General features: G+C 40.4%; 2 protein-coding genes across 4 annotated transcripts in view; one reads left to right on the top strand and one right to left on the bottom strand.

Annotated features, from left to right (window-relative positions):
* The first annotated feature begins 321 nt into the window (after positions 1–321).
* Positions 322–23,386, top strand: ZC2HC1B (zinc finger C2HC-type containing 1B). The gene is made up of 9 exons (XM_085299260.1): positions 322–358; positions 2,743–2,807; positions 4,871–4,990; positions 5,981–6,119; positions 7,577–7,707; positions 8,406–8,514; positions 9,230–9,308; positions 22,003–22,090; positions 23,323–23,386. Exons 1-9 carry the CDS (start codon positions 322–324, stop codon positions 23,332–23,334), a joined length of 780 nt encoding a protein of 259 aa, XP_085155386.1. The 3' UTR covers positions 23,335–23,386.
* The window catches only part of PLAGL1 (PLAG1 like zinc finger 1), a 47,964-nt gene continuing 41,641 nt past the window's right edge, over positions 17,085–23,407 (bottom strand). For all 3 annotated transcript variants that reach the window (XM_085299257.1, XM_085299259.1, XM_085299258.1), the window contains 3 exons: positions 21,569–21,691; positions 19,537–20,033; positions 17,085–19,177 (listed from right to left, as the gene is read on the bottom strand). In XM_085299257.1, coding sequence (XP_085155383.1) covers positions 17,899–19,177; positions 19,537–20,033; positions 21,569–21,691 — 1,899 coding nt within the window. In that variant the 3' untranslated portion in view covers positions 17,085–17,898. The remainder of the gene's footprint in view (positions 19,178–19,536; positions 20,034–21,568; positions 21,692–23,407) is intronic.

Here is a 23,407-nt window from a genome sequence, read left to right as displayed (position 1 = left end):
GTATTCACATCTAGACTAAGCCTCACTTTTACAGAAATGTTCAAGATTCAGTGTTAGTCAATTTCAGTTGATTTGGTTGTTGTGTTAGGGAGAAAAAGTTTGGGGGTTTTCATTTAGCTCATGCGTACGCTTGTTCTCATGTGTTTCTCAGGCTGAAGCAGGGTCAGTGTGTGTCATAATTGTTGATTATTTGCTTACTGATGCATGGTAACTTGAGCTATGGTAAGTTCTCAATTTTTGAGTAATGAAGATACACCACCTAGTATTCATGACTCCTGACAACAGTGCTGAAGAGGAAATCTGAGAAACCAGCATATTGAGATGAGTCAGTTACCAGGAAAGGAGCTAAATGGAACAAGTGAGTAACAGATGCTGTTTAGTATTTTGAGTGGAATGTAATTTTATGATTTCCTTAAAAAAAAAAAAAAAAAAAAAAAAAAAAAAAAAAGTGCATATGCTTTTGTGTAGGTCTGAAGTCACTAATCCTCTGTAGTAAATTACCCATTTTTCTGACTTCATATTGCTGATTCAGTGGTACTGTACTTGTACCTAAATTCCTTTGCCAAAGATAAGCAGTTTCAGTTCAAAGCTTGAAGGGACAGGAGCAGATTAAACTGTGAGAGAGGCAAAGAGGCATCAAAGGAAGAGTGTAGTCAAGATTAAGCATAGATGCACAGAAAGCTGTTGCTTAGGTACAAGAGGGGGATGAAATTTAAACTGAGGTGATAGAGTCAAAAAGGCTGGGGAACTAGTTTGTTCCTCGATTAAGGAAGTTCTGTAGTAACTGCTGTATACCTGGGAGTGTGGTAAGATCTTGAGGAAGAAGTAAGAAACAAAAGCAGTCATGTATCTGCTCACTAAAACAGAAATTTCTCTTGTTTCAATAAGGATTTTAGCCTCTGGATTTTTTTCAGTTCAGTAAAAGTGTAGAAGTGAGAAAAAAATATTCACTCACTTCTTTTTTAAAAAATACCAGCAGTTATATCTTCACATTTGATTTGGGATAGTATAACTAAATGGGCATGCATATGCTGTTCATGTGTGCCTAAATACATCTAGACTTGTAATTTTTAAGATCTGGGGACTGGATACTGGCTCATAGGTCTTTCCAAACACACTTTTTATTTGGGTGTAGAGACTGGTTCATTACAAATTGCTTTGAAAAACTGGTGAAAATACTGTCCTGCAAGTCACTTTTTTATTATTACATGTCTTTATGGAAGGTGGTAAAGTGTTCAGCCATTGGCAGATGGTTAGTGTATGGAGTAGATGATCTATGGGCTCTTCTTAAATTGGAYATCTATTTGTGTGGATGTTTTGTGTTTACAAAGGACAGGACTAAGTTAACCTGGTCTTTCTTCTCAGTTGGTATATAGGACTCGATTTTACTTCTACAAAGTAAAATATTCATGGGACACTGTTTAGTTCATCGTTGGAATGTTCTGTCTTAAGATCGTGACACATTTAGTGTGAYACCTACTTATTTCTGGCATAGTAAAGGTTTAGACTGTACCATAACTGAGGACCCTAACTCTGTGACTTGCAAATGAAGAGGAATAAATCTGAGTACGAGGAGGCTGCTCTTCCTGGTCAGTCCATCGCCCAGAATTTCCGCAAGAGCCTTTAGGAATGCTCCTCTGCCAGCCTTCTCTCCCAGCTGTGAGGTCACGGTGAAACACCATACCTACGCCTTCCCRGGGAAACCAGAGCCGGGCCAGGTTTCCATTACGTTACTCTTTGCTGGTTGGAGCTGTCGGGTGTAACTGAAGCTAAATGCAGCTGTAAGGCTGTATTGCTGAAATCGCATATGATGTTATTTAAAACATCTCGCTTGCCGTAACCAGGGAGGGAATGTGCATCCTATATTCTGGGAGACTTAGAGGTTGTGAACTGGCACCAACTAGGAGTTATTCCTGATTTGCTTTGATTTACAAAAAAAATTAAGCGTGATTTGATCTTAAGATTTTAAGCTAAACTGTTGCTGTTACAATACGCATCCTTACTGACAGAGTGATCAAGGCCTTCTGTAATTATACTTATTCCAAGGTGAACTACAGATTTTATTTATTTGTGCATCAGCAAACCCTATRGTTGATGCTACTTCTGCAACTTTGTCCCTGCAGCCATAGTTTCTAGGGCTGCCAGGCTCCTGACTCCYGCTATAAAGCTTATCACAAGGACTATAAAAGTCCCGACTAGCACCTTCACTCACCTGGGATAAAGAAAGATGGGAGGCCAAGACTTTACAACATGTTTGTGCTGACAAAGATGGGGAAAAGTAAGTAGAGATACCAATAAAAGCTGTCCTCTGACAAAAGAGGCATGGAAGGAGAAAGTYGGAGCCTTTCTGTGCAAGTGAAAGAGGCAGAACACAGAAAGAGCTGGAAATGCTGCGAGGTCGCCAAAAACTTGCCTTTGAGGGCAAATTGCCTGCTATCCAGAGTTAATWCATTACCCACCTCATGACTTTTAAYGTGAGATGCAYATGTGCAGTTAAGGTTGACCAGTGATAATTTCTGGTAAAAAAGCTCTCAATCATATTAAAAGAAAGTTTATGCTTCACAGTAGCAAGAAAAATAGAGCAAGCAGTTTGCAAAAGAGAGCCCTGCCGTGTGASTGCGAGGTCCCTTTCTGACAGCGAAACATCTGATTTCAACAAGCAGGGCCCAGTCTGCACTTTGATTCTGTTGTGGTCAAGAAGTCCTGTGTAACCGAGGCTTTGTTGTTTTGAATTTTATTTAGCTGCTGGAAGCCAAGATTTGGATCCCTGTGAAATCTGTGGAAGACATTTTGCACGGGATGTTCTGGTAAAACAACAGTTTTTTGCTTTCTTCTGAAAGGGGTGGTAAGCACTGGGGAAGAAGGAAGTGGCTGGTAGGTGGAGAACTGGGTTGAACATATGCTTGAGAAGCAAATTATCTAAAAAATGTTTTCATGAGTAGACTGGGTTAAAGACGTGATAAACATTTTTGAAAATATTGTGACTTAATCTAAAGATGTCTYGCACGATCTTAATTAACTTGCTTGCCCCAAAACTGTTGTTTACTGTATATCCTTTTAAAATAACRTATTATCTATTGATGAGGCATAAACTACTAGCTTGAAGCTTCCTTTGTCTTCTAGGTTTCTAGATAGAATTTGTCATTTTAGGCTCCAAATAAACCARCTGATACGTAGTTCCTTTGACAACATAGTGTTGGCACCAGCCTCTGTGCCAAAACTTGCTGAAGTGAAGAAAAAGATTCTCATTGACCTCACTGATCCCTAGATTGCAGATAAGTGGAGGGGGCGGGGCTTCACAATTTGGCTAAAACAACTTAATAGCAAGGTTTTTCTAAAAGGGGGGGGTACTGCGCACACTCCTCCTCTTAAGGCTTATATCAGCGATCTTGTGGCAATGCAGTAAATCAGATCAGCCCCGCAGCATAACTGAAAAATGACATTTCATGGGGGACAGGTAGGATAAAAGCAAAACTAAGTAACCACGAGTGCAGGGACAAAAGTGGAGCTACCCCCTTTTAGTATTTCCACCTCTGGTGTCTTAAATCAGGCATGTGAAGAACATGATAGTTTAATCTAGTATTTTTGCTGGAGAAGAAAGCTCTTTATGACTTTTCTGGGGGGGTGGGGGTGGGAGAAGGAGTAGAGGGATAGGTTTCTTGGCACTATGACTAGTGTGAGGAATAAGTCCCTAATGCCTTTCAGTGCCTGAATGACACGGGACTGGTGCGCTCAAGACAGCGGTGTCTGCTGCCCTCTTTGTCCATCGAAGGAATACTTTCAACTTCCCTRTCAAAAAAATGTTCAGGAACACATGATAAGGACTTGAAGCACCAGGGTAGCAAGGTTCAAAGGGAAGTGAGAGTTTAGAAATGTAAGCTATGGTGAAAGGATGCACTTCTGGGCTCTGCTGAGCTGTAGCTGAAATGCTTTGCTCAGGCAGTTGCTTAAGTCTGAGGAAGAGAGTGGTGGGGGAGAGGACAGCACAGCAAGCTCAGTGAGAAGGCYGAGGTGAATAACTGAGCACAGGGGCAAGGGTAGGCAGAGAGTGATAGGAGTGGGGGCTTTAATGTACTGCCTGCAGATGGGCTTGAATGCATGCAGTCCACATCACRAGCTCTTCACAAAGAGGAAAATTGGCCATGCTACTGCAGAAGAATGAGGCTAATGCTGAGAATCGGTGCTATTGCTGAGTCTTAAAAGCTGCTTTGCGGTGAGGTACGACTCTTCCCCAAGTTCGGCAATGGGTATCCATCTGTCTGAATTTTCCTTAAGCGTTCAGCTGTACGCAGTATTCTTACTTGTCATTCTGAATTGTCAGGTCACTACRTGCTGTTAAAGCAGCTGTTTTATCCCGAGACTGTCACTATTTTAGTGGTGTTGATGGGATGAATAGTGCTGCCGCTTGTCAAAGAAGCTCTGAGTCTGGAATAYTTATGTAAACTCAAAGAACTAATAATATAAATATCAGCTCTTTAAACAGGGTCAATCTGTTCTCCTTCTTAACCAGGAAAGTAAGAAAACTGAGTTGAGAGAGGGAGAATCCAAAGAGACTGATTGCTTTTCTCGGTCCCAATCTGTTATTCTCTGCAAGTAGTTATTTGTGCTGTCCTCCAGCATGTCTTTGAATGGCACAAACTGGAAATGGATTCTAGTTCTTTTTTCTCAAACTGGAGCTGTACCTGGACAGCTTTTTAAAAATTTCTGTTAAACACCTTCAGAAGCAAAACTGAACCTAACCCCTCCCCCAACAAAACTTAATCTCCCTGTTCCTGAGTAGAAATAGAAATACTTTCAAAGCCTTCATAAACAAACATCATTAACAGAGCATGATTTCAGCCCCAACTGATTATTTTTCTTTGCGTCCCAGCTGAGGCATGGTCCRATATGCAAGAAAGTCTTTAACAAGAAGCGCAAGCCCTTCAGTTCTTTGAAACAGAGACTGCAGGGAACGGAAATTACCACTGTGAAAAAGCAGCCCCCACGAAAGGTATGGCCAAAGCTGAAGCTTATGTATTACCTTGATCCAAAGTCTTCCATTCACTAACACTATCGTTTCCTCCAGAGACAAAACCTGGATGCTGTGAGTGAGTGTCACGTATGTGCTTGACTCAGTGCTAGATTCTTTCTTTCCTCCTCTTCTCTGGTCTGCTAGTATTTCAGGATTTTTCTCAGCTCAGAAGCCAAAGTAATAAGAACTATGACTACTATGGGCACACAAGTGTTTCTGTTCTGGAAAATGAATGTTTTCTAGAAATCTGCATGATCCAAGCTGGTCTGCTTTAAGAAGGTCTCAGGTTAAATCTGAGAGCTCTCAGTGGCCCCAGATCTTGTACAGATGAAGCTACAGAGATTTATTGCTATTGAAATAAAAGGTTTAAAAATGTWTTTAAATTTTATTTATTTAAARARTTGGAGGGGAAGAGGCTTAAGGTCTTACTGGGTGAAGATGATTTTTCTTTGTGAGTAGTTGGAGAAGGAGGAAGTGAATACACATGTACATATGTGTGTATAATTTGACACAGAGATGCCAAATCACTGCTGATTTGGTATCCATGCAGGCTGCCATYGTAAAATTGAGAGGCAGCTGGAAAAAAAAGACAAAAGTGYACAAAGATTAAAAATAAAAGTAAGGAAAGTTTGAAAATAAAAGGAAGTGAAGAGCGAAGCAGAAGGGAAGGCATTGGTTATATTACCTTTYCTATTTCCTTTAAGAACCCTGTGCYAAGCAGTCTGCCACGACTAGACTCTTTTTGTTGGAGTCATTATTCTTTTATCCATCTTCTGGTGATGTCAGTAGTTGCCAAAGGGCTAATCAGCTTTCCTAAACCTTTTAGAAAAGCAAGTTTCTTCTGTTTGTAGAATTTTTCTTTCCTCTCTCTCGAAATGTCATATACTAGAAGAACCATCACTCTAACACTTTTCTCTGTCCCTTGCAAGGGGGAARTATAATTTGTATCTTCCTTTAATTCCTTTACAGAGCCAACTGGAGAGGAAATCTAACTGGAGACAGCACCACGAGGATTTTATTAATGCTATTCAATCAGCCAAACAAGTCACAAAAGCTATGAAAGAGGGACAGCCTCTTCCTCCTCCTCCCCCACCAAGTGTTAATCCAGGTTTGTKGTCTGGTTTGTCTTACTACTGATCTTGTACCCAACTGTAGTGAACTCTCATTCACAGCAGGGCTTCAGTTTTGCACCTACTTGCACAACCCAGTGTGAACATTAGCTCCCTCCATCCTTTCCGTTTTTCAGATGTGTTTATTGGATTAAATTGAGTAGGAGTGCAGTAAAGAGGTGGCAGGAGGGGAGAAGAAAACTAATTGCATATTTTAAGCTTAAAGGCAGAARGTCTTGGGTCTGGTATTCAACAGTGTTTTGGGAGGGGAGTTGGGATGCCTGTGTCCTAGCACAGAWGGTACCATGGTGTAACAAGGGTGAAATGTATCCCCTGGCTATTGCAAATAACTGTAGTGCACAAAGTCTTCCTCACACCCAGGTGGCAGCTCTTCCACTACCCACTTCTCACCCCAAGCGTGCAGTTAGGGGAAGTCATTTAGAATAAGATGGGTCTGTTTTTACTACTAATACTAGGTGTGGTCTCTACACTGAGCTCACTGTGTTAGAAGTTATGAATCCAAAATATACGTATGCAGCGTGTATTTCTCATATTTTATGAAATGTGGGAATAATCTYGGAAAGGATCTCAGTGGAGTTATAAAGGCAAAGGAGGGAGGTTTCTCTCGGCTCATTTACAGAGCAAGAATTCATGACTGATACCAAACCAGCTGTGATGACTCCAGTCTTTCCCCTCTTCTACATGACAGCAATGCAATATAAGCAACAGGACACACTTTCCTTCCTTGATTAGGGTCAAACTCCTCTCTGAATTTCTGTTCTTGAATTCYTTAACTACTGTGTTGCTTTTTGTATCACTCTCAGCTCTAATTCAAACATAACTCTCCTGACTTTACAGTGCTGCTTTCCACCCAGAAACCTGGCTCTGTGATGTGCCTCAGCTGGCTTGGTGCAGCTTCTTAAGCAGGATTTTGCCAATGTCCCAAGGAAATGGATTTAGTGAGAACAAATAACAATCTTAATGGCCAGTCTTCAAAAGTAGTCTTAAAATCATTGGTTTTGATTACTCAAGAGGAAAACTTGCTTTTAAATACTGCTTTTCCTGTCCATTTGTTCAAGTSTGTTTGGCGGGGGTGGGAGTTGGAGAAAGGGGGTAAGACAAAGATGATAAAATCTTCTGCCTTTATTAATGCCCAGGAACATATTTCTGAAAGCAGTTGTTTGCAGTGTTAATACCTTGAGCATATATTCTAGGATTCAGGTGCTTTTCCAGAAGAGGTTTTTGTAATTCTCSTAAGTTTACAATTTGGGATAGTGAAGCACCAAGAACTGGTGTGATCTCACCAGAATTACCCACTGATAAGCCAGGTTTGGAACTGCGTCTGCAGTGTCAAGGTGCCGTGTTCCTCCCACCAGCCTGCGGTACCACGAGTAAGGAGGAATTCTTCCTAGCAAAGTGTGAACTGTGACACAGCCTGTTCCTTTCTTGTGATCAGACTATGTTCAGTGTCCATACTGCTTGAGAAGATTTAATGAGGCTGCAGCACAGCGGCACGTGAAGTTTTGTGAAGAACAAGCTGCTCGCCATGCCTTTGCAGCAGGCTCAAAGACCACCAGACAGGCTCCAGTAAGCAAACATATTCATGCGTGTGTTTTCTGGAAGACAGATTTTCCAGTGTTTTTTGGTCACTGAAGACCTATRTTCACACATTCCAGGGAAGCTCGGAAAACCTTAAGGCAAAGTACAAACTGAATATCAGAGGTGTTCTCTGAAACCAGAGCCTTTTGTCAGCTATAAAAAATGACAGAATACAATAGTATGAAAAAGTTAGAGAATAATTTAGGTTCTTCTATGATTAGATTCCAAGGAAACAGTTGTAAGGAGACAGAAATCTGGGCAGTTTTTGCAAAATCTGGAGAAAGCTCCTCCTATTCATGAAGGTTCTTCAGCTGTTCCCTGAAAACTGACAGCTGATTTACTCCCTGGATGCTATACATAAGCCCAAAGGGCTGAGCTCCATGGAGAGCCAGAAAAGTGGAGCTAATCAGTAGTGTCTTAATGTAAGGTACTATTTTATTATAGCAAAAAAAATTTTAAGTAAACTATTACCTTAAGAGAGCAGAGATTTAAAAGAAAACACTGCAAATCTTGTTATGTTTTTATCTATTTTAGTAGGAGAGAGTTAACTTCCTAGTGGGAGGAGGGCGCACGTTATTTCTGGCCTTCCCAGTCCTGCCTTATCAGTGATTTGGAGAGCCATCATCAGGCTCCAGAAACTCTTTGCTAGAGGTGAGCATGCATCGTGCTATCTTGTTTGCTACCAGGGCAAGCAACCAGTGACTCAGAAGAAAAACCCAACCTTAACGGGTGCTGTGTTGTCATTGCTTCAGAAGAGAGCACAAGAAGCTGCCAATACAAATGAACCTAGGACAGGTAAGAAGTAGCGGTTGGCTGTATTTAAATTTGTCTGATAATAAACTCTGATATGTTTGAGGTGGGAAAAGCATTTTTTTAAACAGAACTTGGACTTCAAAATCCAGTTTTCTGATAGGATAATTAAGTGGCCTTTTGATTGTTTTTTAAGAAGTTGAGGCCTTGATATGAAATCCTAGACTTGTTTCCCTACAATATATATTAGAAATAAGAACAGTCAAAAATTTTCCAAGTGGATGTTATTGGTATTGAAAGGCTTTACAAGTCATTATCTTGATCATATTGCACATATACACATAGGGTTTAACCTAGATTCTAAGGGACATCTTGACCTGTTCAGATAGAGATTGTAAATCAGAAGTTCCCATATAAACCTAAAATATAAGCTACAGGTGGCATGCAGCTATCATTTACTCTATTGATTCAGCCTTAAAATTGATAACACAAACCACATCCCTAAAATGTGAATCCTTAAAATCCTTTAAATAGGATTCTATGTTTTCTAGCATCCATTGCTACCAATAATCGTAACCAGCATTGGTTTACATTTAAATGGTGTTTTTAAGGTTATTTTCATGGATATTTATAGTTTAACATGTGCATGATAATAACATGACTTTCTGTTACTCAGTGAATCCATATCTGTGTTATATGTTAAATTCACTTATGTAGTAATTTTTTATGGCCAATAAAATTTTAAAATAATTATTTGCAGAGGCCTCTCCTGGGACGCTGCAAAAAAACAGGAAATCATTGGGTGTATCTGCTGGAAAAAAGTCCTCAGGGGATCTTGGGTAAGGAATATTCTTTATTTCAACAGAATAACATAAAAGGACCTCATCTGCTTCTATGTATATGCAATATCCTGTTGCTGTGTTTATGGTATCATTTTTATGGTAATTAAAAGGTAATTTGTTCCACTGAGAAGTCTGATTTAGGGTAACTTTATCTCAAGTAAGCAGTGCCCATGTTCTTGCAATAACAGCCATCTCAACAGCGTTTGGCTCTTAACAGTGCAAACCTCTCTAGCTGGCCTTGTGCCCTCCTTCTGTGGTTGTGTTGTCCAGCTGAGGAAGATGTCAGCATCCATTCAGCAATCACTATGTCGGATGACTATGTGGAGGTTTTTCCTTCTCCTTACTGTTTATCTCCCCAGACCATGGTGTTTGGTGCTTCTGCTCCTCAGACCCTGCAATTAGAGGTTTTTCTGTCTTGGCCCATGCAGAGCCATGTCAGAGCAGCAACAAGGGCCTCCAGCCCCTGCCAAAGACAATTGTAGTGCTATGCTACAAGGAGTTAGCTTGGTTGAGCAGCTTCTTGCACCCCTGCCAGAAGCTGACCACAGCAGAAAATGAAATCCAGGCACGGAATGTGGCCAAGACAGTTATTCTGTAGCTGACAGGGTGTTTTGAGCCTGGAAGATGAGCTTATAGAGTGTTTTGTCCTTAGATCTTGGGAATGTGCACAAAACTTTCTGGTATAGGGAAGAGACTTTACATCCTGAGAAATCTGAGGAGGGATGAAAGCTTCAGCTTCATGCCCAGCCCCCTCGCTGTCAGCAACCAAGTCACACATATCTGGGGTTGTAGTTGTAGTTTAAAGATGTCTGGGGCAGCTTGTGCCTCAAGTAGGTCCATGAGTGAGACATCCACATTAGTATCCAAAATACAGAATAGAGTCCACAAAAACCTGTAGGGACAACAGAAATGACTTAATGCAACTTATTTCTCCTGCCCTCCTCTGGCACAGTGCAGGTTCCTTCTAACGTTCCTTTCTGCTTGTCGCATCTTGAGCATCTCCTTCCACCTCATGTCAGTTATTAGCCAAGTGCACAGGCCATTCTTCCTCTCTGTCTTCTAAATGGCTTATTAGTGACTAATAGACCAAAGTCTCAGYCAAATAGTGCCTTTAAGGTGTGAAGTTCTCTCTAGAAGTTGTGCAGGCTGTAAAATGGGATAATGCAAAGTGGCATGTGTCCAGACCATTAAGTTGCTATATRGATATGATAACCTGGTGAGGCTTGTAATGGAAAATACATACGGTTAAAGAAAATAAAAAGATCACACACCTATCTTTCTTCACTTTTAAGTTAAAGATAAGCCACAGTCAGCAGCAAATGCATATCTGGCTCATTGCACCATGCTACAGTGTGCCAATGTGGTGACTGGAGAKCCTAATGGTTTAAGGAGGGATATACGGCATGGTATTCAGCAGTGTACTGTCATCTGCATCACCGTCCAGAACCTGGACCAGGAGAGCGAACTGCAACYCTGGATTACCTCTGCTAGGCCTAGGTGGATGAATCCTTGGGCAGAGCTCTAGGGAAGCTGTGGGAAAAGTAAATAGCTTCATAATGTCCTTCCTCCCAAGGATTGCTTCCTGATCGTCATAGTGAGGACAAATCTGCTGGGCATCCTCAACAGAAACAGTCCCTTCTTTTCAGGAGCACTATCTTTATTTTGTGGCATTTAGAGTGGTTTGAAGCTGGGGCATGCCACTGCTGGCAACAAAACATCAGCCAGCATAGTGGGATCATTACGACCATCTGCTTCAGGGCAGCACCTCTGTAGAACTGACCTAGGTGAGCTTGAGGAGTAGGGCAATCGAGGAGAGACAGTACAAATCCAGGAGGCCAGGCTAAAAGAAGAGGAATGAAGGGGTAACAGATTGTACTTGGGCCTTTGTAACACCCTATTAAAAAGTCTTACAAACAAGGAAAGCTTCCCAGGATGTATGCAGTGCTCAGTATCTCCTGGGGCACTCATGCCAAGGGAAGCTTGTTTCACCTTGTGTCTTCACATGCAGGGCCCAAAGGGGAATATCTGATTTTCAGTGTCACCAGTTTGTCTAGAACAGAGCTGGGTTACTGCTTTCAGTACACTTTTAGTATTGACACAGCACGAGAGCATTCTGCCATGAATTGCTGCAGGCTGAGCCAATGCGTAGGAAATAAGTTGTAACCAGAGACACTGCAGATCAACACAGGCAATTTCTCCTCGGTCTAGGAATGAAGGATCTGTTTGCGGGCTGTTGGAAATTGCTGTGTTTTCTATAGCACTTGAGCTTTGCCAGGTGCTGGACGGAGTCTGGACTAGTACAAGATCAGTTTCAGCATGAACTAAGAGTGCTTTTTCGGTGAGAAAGCTGCTGCGAAAAACAATGGCTTGGAGCAGTGCAGATCTCGCTTAGGAAGATCAAATCTGAAAGGCAGTAACAGAAAGGCAATAACAGTTGCCAGACTTGCCCAATTCTTGCGATTGGTATGAAAGATAGCTGAGTAAAATTAACTTTTCCATAAATTTAATTTCACTAACTTGAAGCGTTATGAATGTAACCCTTTGTAAAATGATTTCAGGGAGGGGAAAAGGTGAAGCAAATACCTGAAGACAGTCTAGAAGATATCAGGAGAGAGTTATGTAGAATTGCCRTAAAAAGTTAACATTTTACAAAAGTTTTTAATTAAGATTTACATTTTTATGAAACATCTTAACTGTTGTCTATAACGATATTTTAAAAGTAAGCTTTTTCAGCCTTGGTTTAATCATCATCTTAGGTAAAATGAAGTAAAATATAAATGCTGTTTCTATACCCATAAGTAAATGTCCTGTTGCTACTTACAGACTGCAAATGCACAACAGAAAATAAAGTGGCCAGTTGCCAAGGACCTGGAGAGGTTTTCCTCTGAAGCATTACTGAAGATCCAAAGAATGCAGTTCTCCAACACCTCTTCCTCTCCAAATGTCATGGCTTAATACCTTGAACATAATAGTAATTACAACAAAATGTTACCATATGCAATCATGGTAACAATAAAGTAAGCAATTTGAAGTTCCCTGTCCTACTTGTTTTTCTTTTTTTCCTCCCTAGGCTACAAGTCATTTTTTACAAAAGCTTTTAAAATCTGGTTGTGAGATTTTTCTTTTAATTATTTTATCAGTTCCTTGAATTGAATTGATTGCCTAAAAGAGAATGTTACCTGTGGTTTGGACAAAATGTAGGAAGATCCAGCATTGTGCAATTTTTTCCTAATGCTTTGCTTTGACAGATTGAACAAGATAGTTGAGAGTTRTGGAACTTGATGTACAAACTTCATAGACTGTTCCAGTAAAAGGGGTGAATGGTAGGACTGGCTGAGTGCACCATGCATCAGCTTCAAAGAACTTCAAGTTCTGACTAATTAAAACCAATTTTCATTCTCCCCCAAGAAGTTTTAATTGCTATTAGAAAGTGATTGGTAAGACAGAAATACGGAGGAGGCACACTCCCCTTTTTCTTCTTTGGCCACTATTTATTACTGGCCTTAGACCACTCCGCATAAACTTTAACAATTGCTCTGAAGTTTGTTTTAGCCCAGCAATTCYCAATATGGCTTTTAATTAAAAATCCAAAAAGAATTTTCTTGCCTGTGAGATGTTTATAAAGGAAACAAAGATTAGAAGTAATTGGACACAGTAATAATAAATACTAGATTTTATAGAGTTTATTTGAATTCTATTTAAAATCTAGTTAATAGTGTAATTGGGTAAATAAAGACAGGATGAGAACTGAAACAAGTGTAACTGCTATAGCTAGACTGAATTTGGAAATATAAACCAAGCATGTATATTAAAGCAGTGCTTCTTAATCTTTTTTAAATCCAGGAAGTACAAAACACATAGGAAACACATAAGAAAAAAAACCACATATATCCCAAGCTACCCTATCACAGTTGTTTTCCTTTACCACCAAATAAACAAATACTCAGAAGTTAGTCTAAGTTATATTGTGTCTGTTCTCTCTCCTACCTACTTTTTTTTTGTGTGTGTAAAACTTCTTGGCAGTGATTCCACAGATAACTTTCCAGTGTCCTACAGCAAACTACAGGAGCACTGCTTTAAAGAATAGTACTTAAATTCTGTTAGCAGAAAATGAATCAGTATCATCAATATACAAAACTTACCATCACATTTCAGATGGGCTTTTGAAAACTCTTGAGAATTAGCAGCAATTTTTTGGTTAAGAAAATGGAGAGTCTGCACAGGAAGAATTAAAAAAAAAAACACAAAAGAAAAAGAAATGGACGTTTTCCTGTAYGGAGTGGGGAACAAGCACTAGAAATAGGTATGGATATGTTTACTGGGACTTAATGCAGATTCTTTCTTTCTGAGTAACATGTTAGATTCTTTACATTATTTTGCCAGGTTTACATTGCTTCTATCATTTTTTTAATGAGTACTTTTTTTTAATGAGAGTAATTGTTCACTAAATTTTGTCCATTTTACAATATCATATGATCTTATTAATCCTATTGTTTAGCTGCAACGTAGTACTTTGCTTCCACAGATTTCCAGCTGCGGTTGGATAAAGGTAGGATTTTTATCTTTATGTATTCTAAGTTAGGTAAAATATCCTAAGATCTCCCAAAGGGTCACTGCTARAAGTGGACCAGGTCTTTCTGCTCTGCAGGTCAGTGCTTAACCAGGCCAGACACCTTCCCCAGCTTTTTCTCCCARATCTGTGCACAGGATGTGGTGTTTGTGAGAACGCACGTCTTGGAGGACAGCAACACTTTGCAAGCAGAGAAATGTTTACTGTATTCTGCCTTACCTGAGCACAGGGCTCTGCTCYCACTCACCTTGATTTCAACCTCAAAGCTCTTGCTGGCCTTGGTGCGAGCAGAACTTGAAGCCCATTTGCTTATTGGGTCGGTGGAGTTGTGCGCGTAAGTGAAACGACCRCTGAAACTTCACCTGTTTGTCTTTACTCTTTGAGAATTTTTGCTTGTGGTTACAGCAATATGTTAGGCTTACAATACTGAACCATATAAAGAACACAAAAAAAAGTAGCATGGCAAAATGCAGTAGCAAAATTATATTAGAGAACAGTCATTGAGATAGATAGCTTGGAATTTATGCTGAGGTAGTTTAATGTGGTTCAACTATTTTGTAATGAAAACTGAATCCGGTGCRGCAAAGTAGCTGGAATCAGCAATCCGGAGAGCTGCGGTTTCCCCACCTGACAGGAGCTGCTGACCACCASCACTTGCTAAACATTTCAGCTGAGTTTCTCAGCTGTTGTCCCACATCCCATCCTACTTTCCCCCTGCAGGGTCTCAGGAGGGGGGAGCCCCTGCTGCTGGTGAAGCCGCTTTTCTCCTCCAGCGTGTCCCGGCATGCGGGTGCTGCCCGTGCTGTGGCATCATCCGCGGCGCCCGCTGGCTCCTCGCCGTCGCGGCTGCCCGCACCTGCGGGAGCTCGGGGCTCCCTGAGGCGACCAGGAGAGCCCAGGAGAGCTTGCAAGAAGGTGCTGCTCGAGCTCCACGACAATTTAACGGTATAGGCAGCTGAATGTTTCTCTTGTACTTTAGCAAGTGCTCTCCTGAAGTAGCTGGAACCTGGGCTATAAAATGTGACCAGACTGCAGAGAGAAAGGACTGAGGGGGAAAAAACTAAGGTTGGTTTTTGTTTTGTTTTGTTCAGCTTTGCTTGGTTTTTAACACAGACCCTGAAACAAACCATTCACGAGCCTCAACTACTGATGGCTTCTCAATCATGCTGACAAAAACTTTCCCGAACAAAAACTGTGCAAAAGTCACATGTCAYGTGTGTTATATCATGGGTATCATCGCCTGAGTTCTGAGAATTTTAAAGTAAAACAATTATTTCCATAATCATGACCTTCTGAAATAACATTAATACTATGCTATTGTTCCGTTACTAGCTTTCTCTACGTTTAAAAYGGCAAAAATACTGAAAAGCAAATTGCAATGGTTTGATGAGATCAAAGCAACAATATTACATATTTGGGGTTTTGCTTTTCTGTTTTACTTTTAAACATCATTATAATATGCTTTCTAAGAGTTTTAATTATTTTTTTTTTTTTGGCTGGAATGAGACTCACACTTTAACCTGTAGTTATGTATGATTAGCATCTCTCCCTGAAGTATCTTTCTAGACATCAGAATGGCTTGAGATCCAGGTACCCAGGTCTTTCGAGAGCCCAGAACGCTGTTAGCTGGGCTGCTGTTCTGCTGAGCAGCGCAAAGGATATGGGCCTGATTCCAGCTCAATATTTGCATTTCTTTTTAAAAGAACCTTTTAATTCAAAGACAAATATTTCAATAATTAGTTACATGTCTTATAGAAGCACAAACCAAAATGAGAATGTGTGGTTTTTTTTTAAAAATAAAAAGCACATAATCTTGGTTGAAGCCAAGTGAATACAATTTGAACAGGAAGAACAATGTAGTAAATGAATAYACATATGCCTTTAAAAGTCTGGATAAAAATATGATTGACTAGTAAAATGTGCATATAATATTGTTTTCAACTTTTTCACTATTCTGGAATTCATAATTTAAACAGCCACTAACTGAAAAATAATATGCAGCTATCCACTCTTTCTATTGCTGTTGCTATTACAAGAATCATTAAAAAAAAAAAAAATCTTTTGTTTTGTCTTATGCCAAAAAAATCTCATTTTCATCATAAAAACCCCTCAACGGTTTATCTGAAATATATACTCTTCAACCATCTGCAGTATTACAATCTTTTCTTAATCCAAATGCTGATAAACTTATAAAAATATTCAGATCTGACATTGTAGTTCATTAATATGAAAATAACAATCAATCATCATTATAACACTGATTATTTGAAGCTGTCCTTAAATACTCCTGTGATTAATGGTGGGGGGGGGGGAACACGCTTATTCCATGCTACGCCTGTACTAATGATTAGGTACTATTAACCCTCTTTGAGTTTAATGGAAAAATAGATCTCAGATCATGAGATGGTAATAGAGATTCAGGAATTATGCATGTTTTAGCTGCAACAGGCTATATTAGCAATAGCACCATACCCCCAAAATAGGAAGATTTTATTTTTATATAAATAGGAGTTAGACAAGAAAGCAAATTCTGATATTTTTAAAAAATATATTTTTAAATAATGTAATTTAGTAAGAGGTACGTTTTTTGCAGTTTCTGCTAGTTCATTTGTCAGGGGAAAGGACTGGTGACACCAATATGCTGTCATCTGGAAATACATGTGGACAACCTACGAAAGGCAACAAACAACCCTAGTGTCCTGACTTGGAAGAAACACAGGCTAACAGTAAATGTCCAAAATTTTTGAGGCAATTCCACAGAATTAAAATGACYGTGACCATTATCATTCCTGTTAACTTCAGTGACAGGTCTGAGGCAGGTTCACCTCCCATGGCCTTGAACAGCGCACAGGGCGAGGTGCATTGCGATGACCACCACAGCCCTCGGGCATGTGGGGTGGACACTGACCCAACAGCAGCTCAGCTCACCTGCGGGCTCCCCTGTGCAGGCCRCCTTGCCAGGGCCGGCGAGCTGCCAAGGAATGCAGGCTTCAGCTGGCTATAATTAATAATCATCATTTCCCAGACTAAACAGAGGCCATTTTAATCAACAGAAGGTGACTAAAGGCCCCTTAGGTAGGAAGTACTATTTTTATTGAGCGTTAAATCAAGCAAGATGTTGAGCCAACACAGGTTTAAATTTAAGTAATTGCTTAAGTGCTCTACTAGAGTGAGACCGGTGTCTAATATCTCACCAGATCAGGTTCTAAAAGGAAATGATATGTTTTATTGTAACCTTTGAGACAATTCATTTCCCCTCCTGAAAACACCATGTATACTGGACATCTGTTCTTACATAATCAGGCAGCAGTAGTAGTTTTTTCCAATCCTAGGAATAATGCAGGAGATACACTTCAGCTGTGTGCATTTCAGAAAATGAAATCTAGTTAAACATAATCACAGCAGTGATTTTGTTCATTTTTAAAAAGCAAAACAAGGAGATAATATTTCCTCTTGGAATGATTTTGATTTAAATTAAAAATTCATACAGTTCAGTAATTAAGTGCTTTACATTGAAATCTAGGTGATGTTCATAAATCATCCATCTTAACAGTTTGTTATGTGTATACATCTACAGTGATATATGGCTCACTCAAGTTGCATTTTTCACCCTCCCTCCCCGCCTTCTTTCCATTTACCCTAACCYTCTCTCGCCTACTAAAGCGGCCATAATTCTACTGTGCCTGTTATGGATGCTTTGAATTTCTATTGAAGATGATATTTATTCTGTTCAGTTGAAATGTAAAAAACAAAAAAACATGGAGAGTGTTGAGGGAAATATGTTAGTCTTACTACCRTCATATGCTAAAAACTAATGGTAGTATGAAAATAGACCTTCTCGTTTATTAATGTTCTGAGTTGATCTACCATCTTCATAATGCACTTTGAAAACATTTGGGAYAGTTTTTTCATTAAAAAAAATCTTTCCTAATAGATTTAAGTAAGAAGCATAGTCTAAAAAACCCCAAACAAACAACCTCCCCCTTACTCCCCTCAAAAGCTGATAGTTATTTGAAGTTATTTGAAGGCATGGTGAAAATGAGGCAATGTTACAGAATTTGTAGTGGATGGAAAGGAGCGAGGAACATGCTGCAGCTGGTTTATGGCCATGCCRCTGGCAGCTAACGGTGGACCTTGCTGCTGGCCAAGGCCATTCAGCCTGTGTGATGGTTCTTCTGGACCAAATGCCATTGCGATGTCCCCAGTAGTGCTCTGGTTGTCGCACGATGGGAGCTGCCAGAAGCTCATTATATGAGTGAGATCCATGAAAGGCATGCTGGTAGTTTCAGCCACAATCTCTGTCTCCTTGTGCACTGGATACTTATTAGTATCACCTGTAGGCCCTGAGGATGCTTGTTCCAGATGATTGATTTTGTGAAGCAACTGAGGTTCTGATAATGGCAGGTCCTCAAGAAGATGCACGTTGTAACCTTTAACATCCACTTTGATCGGCAGATTCTTGAGGGCTCCTGCTGCAAGTGAGGTAGAACTAAGGTCATATTTATTAGGCTGATGAAGGTTCAGATTGGCAGGAATGGTTGTCGGGCATGGTGTGGGATGGAYAGCTGAAAGGCTGTCTACACAGCCCATCCTTTGTAAATAAGGAGGAGGTTCAAGAGGAAGAGCAGTTTGTAGGCTTGGCTGGGAGTGAAGATGCGAACAGTTGTATTCCTCTGGTTCTGAGCTGTTCAGAACCCCGTTCTGCATAGAGACCCTGTCAGGAAAAGAGGACAGTATGCTGGCATCTTCCTTCAGTCTGAATGGAAGAAGCTGGTCGAGGAGACCCAGTGAGTCACCATTCTGCAACCTGCTCTTCAGCAGCTCTTGTGGATGAGTCTTCCTAGTATGGCGAGTCAAGTGGTCCTTCCGCCCAAACCGCTGGGCACAAAACTGGCATAGAAAGTCTTTGCAGCCCGTGTGAACTACCATGTGTCGCCGCACGTCTTTACGGGTATAGAAATGACGCTCACAATGGTCACATTTGTGTTTCTTTTCCTTGATATTGCCAGTTGGTTTTCCTGCATGACTCTTGAGGTGTTCCAACAAAACTTCGGTACCTCCAAACTCTTGGGTGCATACCCTACAGGTAAGGTCCCCGCTGGTGGCTGCATGAAGAGCCAAGTGTCTCTTATAGCCTAGCTTGGTGTTGTACTTCTTGCCACACTCTTCACACTTGAAGGCCATCTTGTTAGGGTCATGAGTTTGAAGGTGATTCTTCAGATGGTCTTTCCTGTGAAAGGTCTTTTCACAGTAGCCACATTGGTGAGATTTCTGGGGAGAATGAGTGGCTGAGTGCCTAAGACAAAAAAAAAAATATTTGTCTTTACAGAACTCTAGCACAGAACTGATATGCAGCTTTAAGACTTGAAAGCACTGGCACTCTTGCATATTTTCAGACTATTAGTAATAACCTAACTCTTTTGGTGAGGAGGGAGGGTTGTTAGTCATCTAGCATGGAGTAAGTCAAAAATACTGCAACAAAATCTTTGAGTAGCAACTGTAATTTAAGGAGACTAGTTTCCTAAAATTCTCCCAACACAGGAAAATGGAAATTGGAACTAGGGAATGAACTGTCAGTAGGACATTCCAGAGCAAAAAGTTGTTCTTGTTTTTCCCCACACACCCACCAGAAAAGGCATGCCTTCAGAGTTGTACCTGAGCAGTTTATATTTGGAAATGAAGGCTTTTGTGCATCCGTGCTGTGAACACTTGTAGGGGCGCTCCCCTTTGTGCGCGTAAGTGTGGACGGTGAGCTTTTCAATGGAATCAAATATCTTCCCACAGAGTCGGCACGGGTAATTGTCTGGCTGCTTCACTTCTCTTCCCTTCAACAGTGAAGACCGGCCATTTCTCCATTTAGGTATAAACCTCACAAGAGCATCACAAGTGCTTCCTGAGCTGGCACAGCTAAGCTTTGCAGCAGAGGAACAGGAAATGGTCCCGTAGCACTGTGCAATGCTTTTGCTTAACGCTGCTCCTCTCAGTTTCCCTTTGAGTTTGCTTTTTGCTTTTACAGGTCCCAATTTATTTGGTGGTCTGAACCTGGTGGTAATGACTCGGTCTTTATTGACGCACTGGTGAGATTCCAGCAGAGCAAAAGTTGCAAAAGTGTTTCTACAGCTGGAGCATATCCAAGGGTCTGCAGTCTCTTTCTGCAATGAGAACAGAAACAGGTCTTTCTTATTAGCCATTTGAAGGAAATGTCATATTTTTCTCACTGACCTTGCCTCTTCTCCTGGGCTTTCCCAAGACYTCTGTTGTTATCATTTATGATATTTACTTCAATGCTACCACTTAGCTCTTCAGCTGGAAATGAGCTAACTCTAAGAATCTAAAAACCAGAAAGAAAGAAGAAAAAAAAAGCTTTCTGTATTTTGCTTTAGCATTTTTAGCATTTACTGCTGCTGAGTCCTTCACCTTTGTTTATCTCTCTATGCTGAATTTCAAAATCTCTATGCTTGTTCTTAGTATGGAATTACTCATAAAAGCAATTGAGAATTGTAGTTGAAGCTTAGACTGACAGCATTCATCTGCTATTGCAGCTGTGCAAAAAGCCTAGAGCTGGGGACTGTCTAACTAACTGGCTGATTTTCTGCACAGAAACATAGTTTAGCAATACAAGATTTCCCTGTGTTTTGAGTTGACTCTGTACTGCTTGCCCCTTTGCTGGATGGCAATGGTTAATGCTTTCAGGAGAGACTTCTTCACCTAGCTGGTATGTGGCATTTGTCTTTCTTAAGCTCAGTAAAAAACACTTGAGGTTTTGGAATCACCAGTCTACCTCGGCTTAAAGGCACCAAAACAGTTTTTCAGCATGTAATGCATTATTTGGAATTATTTCTGAGGAAATAAGAGCTTTACAGATCTACTGGATTTGCTTGAATTCACTTTAAATATTGAAATTTTAAAAAATCAATGAGTAACAATGAAAAAAGAAAAGTTACTAAGGAAATGTACTTTCAGATTATACATGACCACATACTTCCTTAGCTGTCTCCATATTTTACCTAAGCATTCCATTAACTGTCCTTACTTTCCTCGCTCTTGGGTTAGCATGGTCTAGGGACCATCCTGAGGTTATGTCCACTGTTTTTCTCTACAGATGGAGCCCTCTCCTCTCTTCTCTGTGTCTTATAGTGTGGCTCCTTATCCCTTCTTACTGGATTACACTCTAAAGCCCTCTATGCAAATGCACAAGTGGGATACTTCCCTTCTTGAAACACCTCTGGATTCATGATTTGTGTGCATTCCCTGTTTAGCTTTTCCTCCTAGCTTAGGTTTCTGTCTTTTGACATTCTATTTTTCAACAATTCCCAACTTTTCGCATCAGTYTAAGGATTCCTACTATCATACAAAGAGAGAAGGTACTGGGGTTAGAACAGAAGAATTACAATAGAGAAGACTGAAGCAGTCAGTGCTTGTATACAACCAGACAGAGCATAACAAGTGGGAAACACAAAGTGGTGGAGAAGAGCCCTGAGGTGGGATGGTTCAGTTATCCAAAAATTAATGTCAAACTTCTTCAAGACAGCTGTTTGATTAAAATCCCTCTAGGCATTTTGTTAGCCAACTACTCTAAGATTTATTCTAGTATTACCAAAGTTACATAAACAGACAAAGTACATCATAAACAAATTGTAGTTTGCTATGTCTAATGATGGCTTGAATGCAGGTTAAGGATACTTACTGTTGTTACTGCAGGCAAAGGGCAGATGTCAGATTCTTCTTTAATGAAGACTGCAGAAGCTTCCATAAATTTGGCATAATCGGCAGCATACCATACTTTTAATTCTGTGTGGGGTTCGATTGGCTGTGAATAGAAGGAAGTAGCTCATGTTTATTTGTGCCACTTTTCCTGTAGAAAGTAATATTATATTCAAAATTGAGAGGGGTGYAACTTATCTTTACTTGTGTTTTTTGAATTTGTTTAAATCATTGTTAACTTAGTTTCAAGATTTAAGCACTTTCTGAGCRTTACTATCCAGTATCATTTGACACATCTGCAGTTTCTAAAAGCAGAAATRTATATGCACAGGCAGAGATTTGGGGGTAGGAAGTAGAAAGGAGGAGCACTTCAGCCCTTATGACCACTACTCAGTGTGACACATTTGTGATTTCCAGACATCCARCAATCTTTCCAAGCATAGAACACATTGATGCCTTGATACCTAGAAGCCCATTAGACATGACATTTAACTACAGAGAAAAGGTAAGAGAAAAATGCATGGTGTGTGCACAACAGCTTGGATGCCTCCCAGATGCATCAAGTGGACTCCAARTCAAACTTGCGTTGTCACTAATGTGTCATACTTGCGATGCACAGGTTATATTGAACATCTGCCCCTCTTTCACCGAAGCTTTCACACATATAAGACTCCCTTGAGCTGCAGTCTCCCATTCAGTCATGTCTGCAAAAATCTTTTCTTGGATTAGACTGTGACCTCCTTTGACAAATACTTCAGTCAATAATACAGCAAACAGAAAGAGAGGAGTGATTGTGCTCACTGGCTAAAGATCCACAAGGTATTTGGATAAAGGAGAAAAGTAGCTTTGGGGTCAGGATTTACCTGGCTTCCTACATGCCCCCTCCACCACCACCCCTCAACCCCCCGGCACTTTATTTATCTGTGATCAAAACAATACTTTTACAATAGGTGCATAGCCAATCGTATATGTATATGTATTGTATGTGTAGATTTATTTAAACTAAACTAAACTTGTGCCACTATAAAGAATAAATGAGCTTTGAAGGACAGCAGTTGAGTCTTATTCCACAGAATGTGACATCTTAAAAAGCACTTAGTTTATCACATCAGTGTTACATAAGCGTGATAAGTAAAAAATAACTTGGATTGTGAATGCTGACAAGTGGCAGATAATTATGTGTGTAATATGTCCAAAACTGAACTTTTGAACTYTCAAGCACAAGCCTGCTTGCTAGCTGCAGCTCATATGGGCCAGCYGTACATTTTGATAACATCTAGACTAAACAAAAGTGATAGGTGCTGAGTCCTCCATATAATAAAGAGACATAAGCAGAAACAGAAAGCTGATCACATGTTGTACTTCTGCATATAGACTGTTTAGATGGAGTAAACCACACCTGTGAGASGAAGATCCTGGAAAAAGGAGAGAGATCTAGAGCCAAATGCCTGGGGATGCCCAAGCTCCTTGGCTGGTGACACCTGAGACTGGTAACCAAAAGCACCTGCATGGGATGACACCAAACCAACTTTCTGCTCAATGTCCTGGACTGGCAGCCATCTCCCCAYCAGGAAGGAAAGTTGAGACCAAGTGAGGGTAATTTTGGAGGGAGAGCAAGTGAGCAAGTGTGTGAAATGCCTGAAACAATCAGGCAATGCAAAAGCTATAATCYTGACTCTTAAACAAGCTCCTGTATCCAAGTCCACTATAAGCTGTTGTTTACTCCATCTTTTCCAGGACTGTGAGTGAAAGCTAAGGCAGCACCCACATGAGATTCTCCTGTGATGAGACAGACAACAGGTTTGGATGATTTGCACTCCCT

The sequence above is a fragment of the Rhea americana genome, unplaced genomic scaffold (genome assembly GCF_003343005.1).
Source record: "Rhea americana isolate MKP2758 unplaced genomic scaffold, rheAme1 scaffold_149, whole genome shotgun sequence".
NCBI lineage: Eukaryota > Metazoa > Chordata > Aves > Rheiformes > Rheidae > Rhea > Rhea americana.
The sequence above is the reverse complement of the archived record's forward strand: the minus strand, read 5'-3'. Positions and strand labels throughout refer to the sequence as shown.